Source organism: Siphateles boraxobius, unplaced genomic scaffold, assembly GCF_051911475.1.
Source record: "Siphateles boraxobius isolate OS27281-9 unplaced genomic scaffold, OSU_SipBor_1 9, whole genome shotgun sequence".
NCBI classification, from domain to species: Eukaryota; Metazoa; Chordata; class Actinopteri; order Cypriniformes; family Leuciscidae; genus Siphateles; species Siphateles boraxobius.
Genome location: NW_027509219.1, coordinates 30,501,007 through 30,514,576, shown reverse-complemented (window position 1 = coordinate 30,514,576; position 13,570 = coordinate 30,501,007). Strand labels below are relative to the sequence as shown.

The 13,570-nt window shown below is 44.9% G+C and overlaps 1 protein-coding gene across 2 annotated transcripts; it reads right to left on the bottom strand.

Moving 5' to 3' along the window:
- Positions 1-414: 414 nt before the first annotated feature.
- On the bottom strand, positions 415-6,940 carry slc66a1 (solute carrier family 66 member 1). 2 transcript variants are annotated; one of them, XM_077223643.1, is made up of 9 exons: positions 6,863-6,940; positions 5,733-5,799; positions 5,338-5,509; positions 4,551-4,680; positions 4,283-4,370; positions 3,813-3,970; positions 3,623-3,715; positions 2,010-2,195; positions 415-970 (listed from the first exon to the last, which is right to left on the bottom strand). In XM_077223643.1, exons 3-9 carry the CDS (start codon positions 5,505-5,507, stop codon positions 884-886), a joined length of 912 nt encoding a protein of 303 aa, XP_077079758.1. In that variant the 5' UTR covers positions 5,508-5,509; positions 5,733-5,799; positions 6,863-6,940; the 3' UTR covers positions 415-883. The 2 variants fall into 2 exon arrangements, with proteins under 2 accessions (XP_077079758.1, XP_077079759.1); XM_077223644.1 differs by having other exon boundaries at positions 6,592-6,928.
- Positions 6,941-13,570: the final 6,630 nt, after the last annotated feature.

The window sequence follows — 13,570 nt, the reverse complement described above, 5'->3', positions numbered from 1 at the left end:
TAGATAATAATTTATTTGGAAATAATCATTACCATTGAGATTCATCAAGATTCTTCAGGGAATGAACTTGACCTTCGACCTCCAAGTGGAAATGCTTCTTCAACAGTGGATACCAGTGATGCGGCAATCCACTGTTAAGTCACATTCAGCTCTGCCTGCAGTTCGTTATTGCTTTATTATATTGTGCAAACTCTATATTCTATCCCCTAATCCTAAACCTACCCACCACAAATCTATCTGCGTTTTCACATTTTCAAAAAACATTTAGTATGATTTATAAGCTATTTTCAACATAGGGACCAAAAAACGTCCCCACAAGGATTTTGGATATTGCCATTTTTTGTGGGGACATTTAACATAGGGCTTACCTGGACACCACACACACACACCAAATAAAGAAACCGTTCAAGCAAGTTTGGCCTCAGAAAAACATCAATCTTTAGTGAATGTTGTGCTGTGATACAGAACAACAACAAAAAAAAGACAAAGTCAAATAAGACTTAAAAATAAGAACTTCAATAAAAGAAGTTACCAAGTGACTGAAAGGTGCAGTGCAAAATCAAATCAAAGGCAACAATATAAAGATTAAAAACATCTTTACAATAGCAAAACATTTCTATAATATATGAAAACAACCTATCATTACAGTACAGATTGACGGCAGCTCATTTTCACAGTTCTTTCTCAGTCAAGACTGCTAGAGCTGCCAAATGCAACGTTTATTCTACTGTACAAAAGAAAATGTACATGATTGCATGCATTGGTAAAAAAAAAAAAAAAAAAACTATTAGAAAAAAAACATCTGTCAGCTGTGGCTGTGGAAACGTGATGCTCAAAAAACATCTTCAGCATTTCATCCAATCACAGCAGGAATGGGAATAGTTCAGTTTTGGAGGAGTGCAGCAGTCTCTTCATCTCCATCTGCAGAAACCCGAGGAGATTTGCTGTACTTCATGAACTGCACGGATATCTGAAGAAAAGCGTTAAGGCAAAAAAGCTGAAAAAGTTTCAAACTATCCGGAATAAATTTAAAGGAGTCATCGGATGCCCATTTTCCACAAGGTGGTATGATTCTTTAGGGTCTTCGTATAAAGTTTGTAACATACTTTGGTTAAAATTCCTCAATGGTTGTGTAAAACAACACGCTTTTTACCCCCTCAAAAACAGCCCTGTTCTCAGCGACCCGTTTCGGTGCATGTCTCTTTAAATGATAAGGAGCAACTGTTCAGCAACTGTGTTATTGTTAACTAAAGCTATTAAAAATCAGCTCTGGGAATTAAAATGAAGCTGAAATAAAATAAAATAGAAATATTACATTAAAAATGTTAAAAGCAGGGCATGTCCTTGAAAGCAATCAGGAAATATGCTAATACGGGACAGTCCATCAGTGGTCGTGGGCGGAGCATGAGCAATATGACATCAGTGTCCACACACTGTAAAGGCACATTTATATGCAAACACTATATTAAAGTGAATTTTGCATTCGATAACCCCTTTAAACAACAAGGCTCAGTGCTCAGGGGATTCTGACAAATGTGCTTCACATGAAAGGAAGTCACATGACTTCAGAAATGTAGTTGGAATCTTTGGCAACGATCAGAGTTTTGTCAATATACGTGACCTCAAGTGATCCAGAACGTCAAACACACGATGACTCGGACATTTATGCAATGTTGTCTATAATATCAGTCACGTGACCTTTGACTGAATGTTCTCAAAACAAACTTTTGTCAATTAATCAATTTATGCATTTTACCCAACACAGTTAAACCTGATGCATTATACAAAACATTAATCCATTATTAAATTATTAAAATAAAACATTAATATATTAAAATAAGCTATTCAAATATATAAAAAGATACTAAAATAAATCCTGCTTTAAGAGCAATATGATTTTTTGTATGGAATTTTTCTCGCAACATTTCATGAGCACGTTTAGTCCTCCATATTCCATTTCACATCTTTTTGTGGCCGTAGGTCCATGAGGACTGTGCTTAAAAGGATACGATAAGGTCCAGTGAGAGCGTTCCCAGGCTGCCGATGAGCCAGGGGAGGTGGTGCACGAGGTAGCTGGTCTCTCCCTGCCCTGGGTCTGGGTTCTTCAATATCACACTGATCCCATATGTTGTGTTTCCCAGAATTACCAGAGCAAACAGGAAAAAAGATACGCCCTCTGTTGACTTTCTTAGATACTGCAAGACAGCAAGATATATTTAAGTTACTCTAAGGCTACGTTCAGACTGTAGGTAAATGTAGATGGGTTTTTTGTTGACTCAGATCTGTTTTTCTCATGACAGTGTGAACAGCACAAACCACATGGAATCCGCAATTCACGCAATTCCGATTTGGGCCACTTCCATATGTGGTTTTAAATCCAATACAGGTCAGATGTTTTGCAATGCGACCTCAATCTCAATCTCAATTCACTTTTACATACCCAAAGTTATCGAGATCGTTGTGAAAGGTGTCAGTAGAAAGAATTACAGTGACAAATATTCAAGCAAAACGTGGGCTTGTATCATAAATGTTTAAATATTCTGCTCTTTTTTCACATTCTTCTCTTTGTCTTTTATATTGGCTGTGCATAAATTCACTGACTTCTGCGGCAGATAACACTTTAAGCGTGTAATCGTTTACTTTATGTTCTTCGTGTTTACTTCCGTATGTCAGCGTGCTGTTTTTGAAGTCTTTTTATTGTTCTTTGCGCATTCTGGTCAGTTATGGACCATGATCTGTTCACACTGGAATCTGATATTGGCCACATTTAAAATCACAATGTGAACAGCTATACAAAAAAATAAAATAAAAATCTGATCCGAGCAATAAATCAGATTCGAGCACTAAGGCTTGCAGTGTGAATGTAGCCTAAGAAGCAACATATGTATATATTTAATTTAAAGATCTGAATGCAAATGTAGCATGAAAATGTATGAATAATAATTGTAGCTTTATTAAAAGCATCAAATTACACTTTTGATGCCAGTGTTTTTTTTAAGTTGCCAGCCAGCAGGAGCATTGTTGTATCATATTCTCAAAACTTTCATGGCCCGCAGAATATTCTGTTGTATGAATATATAAATAAAAAGTCATTCCATATTTAATTTTGACCATGGCTTATCTTGCAAAGAAAAATAGAAAAAACGAACACGATGTGTGTGGAGCAAGTGGTGGTTTGTTGTTGTCGTTCTAATTGCGTGATCAGGTTCTGCGCTCCTATTGGTTTTAGATTTGACGGTTGTCGTAGGAGAAGTCGCACTACAGGACTGTGCCTCAAAACTTATGACACTGCCAGAATTTCGTCAGAGGTTCATTTTTAATCCTATTGGTCATTAATCGGCTGTTGGTAAACATGTCAAACTAGCGATCAAAGTCTTCCGATTTTGGCCTAGGATCAGAGGAATCTTAGGATTCGTAAAATATGTCTCAGCCAAATCGTGGTCAAAATCATACAGTGTTCACCCTGATTTAATAGTCCTAAAAAAAATGGAATTTATATTTTGCTAAAACAGAAGATAACTGTAAATCAATTAAATTGTCTTTCTTTTAATTATGGGGTAAAATATCACCTGGACATGTTCTTGATAGATTATATGAGAATCAACATCAATGTAAAACTTACATTAGTGTACATCTGTGGCAATCTGGAGCATAAATAGAGTACTGAAGATAAAGAGCCGATGAAAAAGCCTATAATCTCCTTCGTTGAGAAGGGCTGAAAAAAATGAAATCATTAAGTCCCAAACCAATGCTGAAACCACATAAGTTAATTAAGTGCAACTCAACTCAATGATAAAAGCAACTCTAGTTACCTGCACCGAACCGCTGCCCTCCACGGCCAGCAGTGCCCGACCCTTGAACCCCGCGGGAATCTGATACTCTAGGGCAGAGCGAGGGAGGCTAAGGAGGGAAGATGTAATTCCCAGAAGACACAGCATACTGACTGCATTTAGCAATGCACTGTTACTGTCTACAGAGGAGAAAGACAGTTCCATGAATCAGTGTTTCAGGCATCAAGACAATCTTATAACACACTGTGAAGGCCGAGGGTCGGGGAGGATATACAGTAGAGACGTTCTCGAGCAGTGTTATTGTTAACTAAAGCTATTACAAATCAGTTCTGGGAATTGAAATGAAGCTGAAATAAAATAAAATATAAATATTACATTAAAAATGAATGAAAGCAAGGCATGTCCTTGAAAGCAACCAATTACATATAGCCTACTCACAACACATTCAACCAACATTACAAGTCTCATGTAAGGCATGATTTCCAACTCACCCCTAGATGCTTTATTCTTTAGTTTATAATACGTGTACATTAACAGCATTAGCATGTCTGCCAGGACGTAGTACACTGCAGTGTATTTCTAAAGAAGAAACAAGGAATATAAAATGATAATAATATAACCAGGCTTTACTTTATACTACAGCTAAATGAAGATCAATCATTAATCAATTAGGGTGATTTTCTTGAACCTACATATTAATTGATTTAGCAGAGATTTTATCCAAAGCAACAAATGAAAAATGTGACAATTGTTCCTTACCTGTAGTGGAAGTTGATCGGCTAAAAATGATCCAATAAGATTACACGAGTCACCTGCCAGCCACAATAACAGAAACCAAACAGACAGAGCGCTGTCCATATTTCCTGTCTTGCAGGAATTGTAGTATTGCCTAAAGTAACAGACAGAATGATCTCGTTATATTTTATCATGTGCAAAATGTCACTTTACACTACAGTTCAAAAATCTGGTTCTGTAATTTAATGTTTGTGAAATTAGTCTCTTATGCTCACCAAGGCTACATTTATTTGGTACAAAAATACAATAAAAAAGTAATTTTGTGAAATATTATTACACAGTTTAAAAACTGTTTGAATTCAAATGTAATTTATTCCTGTGATGATAAAGCTGAATTTTCAGCATCATTTCTCCAGTCTTCAGTGTCACATGATCCTACAAAAATCAATCCAATGCCCTGATTTGCAGCTCAAGAGAGATTTCTTATTTTTATGAATGTTGTAAACGGTTGTGCTGCTTAATATTTTTGTGGAAACCATGATCTTTTAGGATTCTTTGATTAATAGAAAGTTCAAAAGAACAGCATTTATACTAAATAGAAATTGTCTTTACTGTCACTTTTGATTAATTCAATACATCCTTGCTGAATAAAAGTATTAATTTCATAAAAATCTTACTGACACCAACCTTTTGAATAGCAGTTTATGAGTGTTCAAAATTATTGCTGTGCCTGAATGAACATTTTATTTCTAATATGGCAAAACTGAGGCACAGAGCAACATTATCCTCTTATAAGAGTTGGCGTACTTACGGTAGTGAGGACACCATGAAGCAAACTATTGACAGCAGTCCCAGAACTACACTGGCAACGTCCCTGGCATCCTGGGCACATTCCCCAAGTCCATACCAAATCCACTCGATCCCATGTGGGCAGAGAGAGCTGAAGTTTCCATCACCACCGAGCACAAGCCCGTCCGACATCCCTTGAAAAAACAGCAGTAATGAAACATAACAGATATAAAAATACATCTAATTTGCATGCTCTTCTGTTTTCATAAGAATACCGCCTGGGCTGTTTTCAATATTTCTAATGAAAACAGATGTGTTGATAGTATAAAACGTAACAGTGAGTGCAGTGCTGTTAAAACACTTATAGCTGAAGCAGAATATATTAAAAAATAAATACAAATACATTTAGCGCATTACCTGTGGTGTAGATCTTCAGCTGCTGAGGTAGAATAGTAGAAGTATGTGGATCTTATGCCGCAGTCACCTAGAGAAGAAAACAAACAAGTCGTCAAAACAACGAGGACATCGCTTAGCGCTATGATTGGATGGTTGAAGCGCGACGTCATCGTGCAGTAAAGCAGCGCCAGAGTGGGTTGGACGAGATCAGAAGCCTCGCTCTAGTGATGGGAATTCCGACTAGTTTTTGCGAATAGTTTATTTTGAACAGTTCGGTTAGTTAAAACTAATCGGCTTTATTACGATTACGGTCATTTCTATTGTCACTGTAAAACTGCTTTGAGACAATCAATACTGTTAAAAGCACTTTATAAATTAAGGTGATTTGACTTTATTTTGCGTCGTGACGTAAATGCGTCACGTGTTTCATGAAACAAACGTTCCAACAAAGCTGTTAGGCCTTTATCACACTTCCGCGTTCGACTCATGGGTTCGACTCTTTTTACAGTCTATGGTTCGACTGTGGTAAAGGACTATTATATTCTGTACTCTGAAATTACATTAAACAAAAATAATTGTTCTAAAAAGTGTTTTATAATTGTATAATATATATATATATATGTCATGTAATTAAGAGGCAAACATTTGTATCATTTCTACTGCTGATGTAGGTAACGTAAACGTTAACTGAAGAATCGCTCGAATGATTCAGATTTCATGAATTAATCATTCAGATTGACTAATCCGTTCAAAATGTTTAGCAGTTTAAACTTTAAACTCTTCCGTGTGCAAGTCGTAGTTGTCATTTTCGCAATCACCGGTTAAAGAAAGAAACTCTGATTTGATTCTAAAAAACCTATTATCTAATACTTATGCTTACCCTTTGTAAATGTGTACTGGTCCTTTTCCCACTGACTTTGCTTTGGTCGGGTAGTGTCAACAAAGAGGCACTACATGGTGATCAACATGTCTCACATTTTCACAAAACATTGTGAAATTTATTGTTGTTGTTGCAGTAAACTGTGGATTTTGTGTTGCGTCCAGAGCTTCGAGCCGCGTGTATGAACATTTATAACTAAAATAAGTTACGTGCGTTTAAAGAAAAAGTTCGTGTTCTAAAAAAATATATAGTTTTAAAACATTTTCTTTACCTTGTCAAAGTAACGCTCCGTCGCCTCAAGACACAAACAGCTCCGCTCATATCAGCTGATCATCACGCCTGACTTCACAATAGCCCATTCAGCAAAACGTGACGCAAAAAAAAACGATTTCTTAAGAGTATACAACCTACAGTAATGTAGTCATGTATGTTTACACGAGTGTATATGGTGACGAATGTATAAAATGAAGAGGTTAGTTGTCACCATTTTTGCCTCATCGAATGTTTCTCATGGTAGGTTCGTTTTTTAAGCCATCTTCTGTATAGAAATAACTTAAAGTCTTGTCTACATTAAGCTGTTCACTATTATTGCCCAGAAAACGACTCGGTTACTAACGTAACCTCGGTTCCCTGAGAGGAGGGAACGAGTATTGCGTAAGTAGCTTACGCTATGGGAAAACTCCTTTTCTCGAGAATATTGAAGTCTTTATGTAAAACGCATTGCAGCTGCACAGCTGACAGCAATGAACGAAGGCAGCTCGGTCATTGGCTGTGCTGCGGCAACTTGCTCGAACCAATGACGGGGCGACTCTGAATGCGCGACCAATGAGCGCGCTTCGCGCCCGCGCGCGTCAGAGCCCGCCAAGATGGGCGTGGCCAAGAGCTATATATTGGGCGCCCCGTCATGAGAGTTCTTTAGGTTAAAACGACTGAAGCGAACTAACCAAGCACAAGCACGGCAGCTTACGCAATACTCGTTCCCTCCTCTCAGGGAACCGAGGTTACGTTAGTAACCGAGTCGTTCCCTTTCGAGAGGTCTCTCCTATTGCGTAAGTAGCTTACGCTATGGGAACACCATGCAAAACGCCGTGCGTGCTGAACTTCGCCTTATGATAGCCAGAGGCAGGTGCCTGAGCTAAAAAAGCAAAGTTATCATCCAACTAGCCGGCAGAGGCGAGCTTTATATGTGGGAAAGAATACAGAGCGGCTAGAAGGCGCTCAGTGTGACACAAGCACATACATAATCTAGATACGAACTCGTAGTTCAACTAGCATCATGCTGATAGTACATTGGAATGCAGTGTCGGGACCTGTAGGTTGTAGAACCTGATAAATGTGGACGGTGAGGCCCAGCCTGCCGCCGCACAAATATCCTCGATCGGTATCCCGCTCGACCATGCCCAGGAAGAAGCCACACTCCTGGTGGAGTGTGCTTTGACTCCCCAGGGGCATTGAAGTCCCTTAGCTTCATAAGCCAGCGCTATAGCTTCAACTATCCAGTGAGAGATTCTCTGCTTTGAAACGGCGGAACCTTTCGTACGGCCGCCAAAGCATACAAACAGTTGTTCTGTCTGTCTGAATAGGGCAGAACGCTCCAAATACACTCTGAGAGCCCTAACGGGGCAGAGTAGATTAGCGTCGTGTTCGTCTGCTGGGGACGATAGCGCAGTTAGGGAGATAACCTGTGCTCTGAAGGGAGTGGTGAGCACTTTAGGAATATACCCATGTTTCGGTCTAAGGACGACCCTGCAGTCGTTAGGTCCGAATTCTAGGCAGGCAGCGCTTGTCGAAAGCGCGTGCAGGTCGCCCACTCTCTTGACCGAGGCGAGTGCCAGCAAGAGCGCAGTCTTGAGCGAGAGCTGTTTAAGGTGCACGGTTCGGAGTGGTTCGAACGGAGGCCCTTTAAGAGCGTCTAGGACAGTAGCTAGGTCCCAGATCGGCACTGAGGGGGGGCGTGAAGGGTTCATCCTCCTAGCGCCCCTTAGGAAACGAATAATTAGGTCGTTTCTTCCCAATGGACGTTCCATTACAGGGTCGTGTGATGCTGTGATGGCCGCCACATATACTTTGAGCGTGGAGGGGGCGCGGCCCGCCTCCAGAAGCCCTTGTAGAAAAGCGAGTACGTTCGTAATCTCGCATGTTTCAGGGTTCAGGCCCTTGGCATTACACCAGACACTGAACACTTTCCATTTCTGGGCATATAAGCGTCTCGTGGAGGGCGCCCGCGCCTCAGCGATGGTTTTTAGTGCTCCGCTCGTGAGGTTCCTGGGAACCCGTTGAGGGGCCATGCATGAAGGGCCCACAGATCGGGGCGGGGATGAAATATCATCCCGTTGGCCTGACTGAGGAGGTCTGGCCTCAGTGGAATCGGCCGTGGTGCAGATTGCATTTGCATCAGATCTGGAAACCATGTTTGGTTCTTCCAGAGTGGGGCTATCAGCAGCACTGCGTCTTTCTCCTCTCTGACCCGACTGATGACCTGCGGTAGCATCGCGATCGGGGGAAAGGCATATAAGGGACGGCTCGGCCAGCTCTGGGCGAGCGCATCCATGCTTTTCGTGAAGAAAAGAGGGCAGTGCGCGTTCTCCTTGGAGGCGAAGAGGTCGATCTCCGCTTTGCCAAAGGTTTTCCATAACCAGTGAATCGTCAGCGGGTTGAGAGCCCATTCTCCTGGGAGAATTTTGTCTCTGGATAGCATGTCCGCCCCCTGGTTCAGGGCACCTGGCACATGCGCTGCTCTCAGCGAGCGCAAGTTGTGCTGGGACCATAAAATGAGTCTCCTGGCCATTGAATGCATGGAGCTCGACCTGAGTCCTCCCTGGCGATTTATGTACGATACTACCGTCATGTTGTCCGTTCGGACCAAGACGTGTTCGTTTCTCAGCTGTGGGAGCAGGGCTCTGAGAGCCAAAGCGACCGCTTTCATTTCCAGACAGTTTATGTGTAGGCGCTTCTCCGGGTTTGACCAAAAGCCGGAGACAGGCCTGCCCTCGTAAAGGGCCCCCCAACCTATTTTGGAGGCATCTGTCGTTATCATCTTTCTCCTTGTGTTCACACCCAGACTCACGCCTGACTGGTACCAGTCGGCGGCTTTCCAGTGCGTCAGGGCTTTTATACAGCCGTGGTTCGCTCTGATTAAAAGGTGGCCCGAACGCCACGCGTGAGTAGGGACGCGGCTCTTGAGCCAGCGTTGGAGAGGGCGCATATGCAACAATCCTAGCTGGAGTACGGCCGATGCTGAGGCCATGAGACCGAGCATCCTCTGAAACCGCTTGACGGGGGCGAGCGCGCCCGCCCTGAATGATGTTGCAAGGCGCCGGATGGTGAGCGCGCGCTCTGATGAGAGACGCGCTGTCATTTGCATCGAGTCTAGAACTATTCCCAGGAAAGAAATCCTCTGGCTGGGAGATAGTATGCTTTTTGCAAAATTGATTCTTAGACCCAGGCATTCTAAATGGCTGATAATCCAAGATCTGTGTGTTATTAACTGACTCTCTGATTGTGCTAGAATCAGCCAATCGTCGAGATAATTCAGTATTCGCACTCCCCTTCGCCTTAGGGGGGAAAGTGCTGCATCCATACATTTCGTGAATGTACGGGGAGCCAGGGACAGGCCGAACGGAAGTACTGTGTACTGGTACGACTGTCCCTCGAAAGCGAATCTCAGAAACGGCCTGTGATGAGGCGCTATTGGAATGTGAAAGTAAGCATCTTTCAGATCCACTGAGAGAAACCAATCTCCTGGGCGTACTTGCGCGAGGATATGCTTGGTTGTTAACATTCTGAACGAGCGAATCATTAGTGCTTTGTTCAGGTGTCTGAGATCTAGGATGGGGCGGAGACCGCCATCCTTTTTCGGGACGAGAAAATAGCGGCTGTAAAAACCTGCCTCGCTCAGAGAGGGGGGAACAGTTTCCACAGCACCCTTTTCTATTAGTTTGCGCACCTCGGTGCGTAGAACATGTGAGCACTCTTTTCTCACTTTCGTCTCGACCACAGTCGTAAAACGTGGTGGTCTGCGAGCGAACTGGAGCGAGTATCCGTGCTTTACTATATTCAATACCCATTTCGGCATATCTGGAATATTTTCCCATGCCGCTGCGTGTACAGATATGGGCTGAATACAGGCTAGGGGCGGGCCGCTGTGACGCAGGGACCCGGCCAGCGAATCGCCTGAGCTCATAGCTCTCAGAGGCGCGGGCGCGCGCTGAGCAGCTGAGTGAATGGGCGCGTGTGTGATTACAGCAGCGCGCGCTGTGTCTGTAAAACTCGCAGCCTGGGCTGGGGTTGTGTTTGACACTGTAAGGACAGTGTTTATAAGTGGGGGTGCATAAACAGTGGTAGGCACACGCGTCACTTTTATAATGTTTCCCGCTTTTACTGGGGTTGAATTTATAACTGTGTGAACAGTGCTTGTGTGTAGTGGTGCGTACATGACCGTAGGCACGTGATCTACATTCATGGGGTGCGCAGCTTGAGCTGGGAATGAATTTGGCACTGTTTTGACAGTATCTGGGAATGCACACCTTGTGGACATGTGAACCCTTAGTGACACAGGCAGAAAAAGACTCTTTTTGTGTTTTCTGTGCGTCGCCGTAAAAACGGCGTTTGTTTGCAGGTGAGCGAGCTCTGTGACTGGCCCATTGACTGCTGTATGAACATATCCAGCCGCCTGTAAGGGGACTGGGTAATGCTTGAGCTTTTGCAGAGAGAGTGGTCCGGCTTTTGCGAGACACGCACTCTCTCTTTTCATTCTTGTGGCTAGGACGGCTTTCGAGGCTCGGGGTTCAGCACAATCTTGGGCCGAGGACCCCGTCGCTCAGAAGGCGGCTTGCGGTTGTGAGAGCGCGAGTGGCGTCGAGCGTCAGCCTGAGGCGCGGGCTGAGAGGCGGTGGGGGCTGTTCTAGCCCGCTGCGGCTGCGGCGGCCTCTGTCTGCTCTGTGATGAGCTGGAGCGCTTGGGCAGGAAATGCCGCATAGCTTGTGAAGCATTCTGGGCCTCAGTGAAGCGTTCGGCGAAACCCTTAACCGCCGGTCCAAACAGCCCGCTGGTGGAGATAGGCGCGTCGAGAAATGGCGCCTTATCCGCGTCCTTCATCTCAGTCAGAGTCAACCACAGATGGCGCTCGAGAACAGTCAAATTAGCCATGGCACGGCCGATAGACTGGGCGGTGGCCTTCGTGGCTCGCAGGGCTATGTCAGTCGCGCTGCGTAGGTCCTTAAAGGCCTCGGGTTCGGGGCCAGACTCGTCCATAGAGCGGAGAAGCTTGGCTTGGAACACTTGAAGTACCGCCATAGAGTGAAGCGCTGATGCAGCTTGGCCGGCGGCGGCGTAGGCGCGACCGGCGAGAGCTGAAGTAGTGCGGCAGGGCTTCGAGGGGTGGGAAGCTTTGGCTTTCCATCCGGTGGTGGAGGGCGGGCAGAGATGATTGGCCACGGCCTCCTCGAGGGGCGGTGTTCCCTCGTAGCCTCTTTCCTTCGCGCCGTCCACAGAGGAGAGCGAGGAAGAAAAAGAAGGCTTTAGGCGCGCAGAGTGGGGGGCTTTCCACGACTTGGTGAGTTCGTCGTGAACTTCCGGGAAGAAGGGAGAAGGCCTTTGCCGAGGGGCCTGCTGGCGCCCCTGCAGAAACCACTCATCCAGTCGGCTCCGGGTTGGTTCTTCGGGAGAAGACCAATCGAGCCCGAGGTCTTCCACGGCCTTAGAGAGAACGCGGATAATCTCGCTATCCATGGTGGAGCCCCCGCTCGCGCTAGCTAGCGTCGACGGGGCGGGGTCGAGAGTGGAGCCCGGCCAGTCGTCCGATGCAGCGTCGATTGACAAGCTGTCATCCATTCCCCCGTCGTCCTCGGACGCGCCGAAAGTCACAAGGCCCACCGCTCTGCTAGAGGGGTGTGGGTCCGGCTGGGTGAACTGAACCGGCGGTGGGGAAGGCAAGAGCGGCGGTGAAGCACGCGGAGACTGGCTCGGCGTGACGTCACTGAGCTCAGGTTCAGGAAGCCTCTGTGAGCGGCGCTTTTTCTTAGTGCGCGGCTCGAACAGAGGGATGGCGGCGATGGGCTCGCTCACGGCGAAAGCGGCGAGGCGAGCCCGCAGTGCGGAGAGACCCAGGTCGTCACATTCGGGGCATCCGCCCTTGGTCAAAGCAGCTTCTGCGTGGTCCCGGCCCAGGCAGCGAGCGCAGATGATGTGACGATCCCCGTCCGGGAGAAGGTCTCTGCACGACGCGCAGGAAGGCATTTGAAACAACGCCTTGGAAAATTTGCTCTTTTACAAGTGTCGCAGAGCGAACAGATGTAAATACTTGCGTGAGCAGTACGCCGGATGGCTCAGTAGGATCGCGTTAGAAGGCGGCTGAAGGTGCCGACGTCCTCGTAGCAAATCCCGCTGGTATGCTTTTCGACGGCGAAGCTTCAATAATCCGGAGGATCCAGCGAAGAAGGTGTTCGCTGAAGGAGATTAAATCTAAAGAACTCTCATGACGGGGCGCCCAATATATAGCTCTTGGCCACGCCCATCTTGGCGGGCTCTGACGCGCGCGGGCGCGAAGCGCGCTCATTGGTCGCGCATTCAGAGTCGCCCCGTCATTGGTTCGAGCAAGTTGCCGCAGCACAGCCAATGACCGAGCTGCCTTCGTTCATTGCTGTCAGCTGTGCAGCTGCAATGCGTTTTACATAAAGACTTCAATATTCTCGAGAAAAGGAGTTTTCCCATAGCGTAAGCTACTTACGCAATAGGAAAGACCTCTCGAAAGGGAACAAGATACAATACACTGATTGAACACTGTTTTTTGCACTTGTGGAAACATGTCTAAATGAATTAAGTTTCCATAAATGAAAACTGTTATTTATCAATTATGTACTGATTAAATCAACTGTAAAGCACTGAGCAAGTGGTTAAAAATGGAAAAAGTGAAAATGCATAAATATCAAACCATTCTGAAATGTGACAAATCAATTTAGTATTTACAGCATGCCCCAAT

Excerpts from the sequence above, each read along its gene's own strand:
- slc66a1 (XM_077223643.1), bottom strand. The coding sequence starts at position 5,507 with ATGTCGGACGGGCTTGTGCTCGGTGGTGATGGAAACTTCAGCTCTCTC. Across the intron at positions 3,716-3,812 it reads AGGGCAGCGGTTCGGTGCAG|CCCTTCTCAACGAAGGAGAT; the intron begins GTAACTAGAGTT and ends CATTTTTTTCAG. Across the intron at positions 2,196-3,622 it reads TGCCACAGATGTACACTAAT|TATCTAAGAAAGTCAACAGA; the intron begins GTAAGTTTTACA and ends GCTGTCTTGCAG.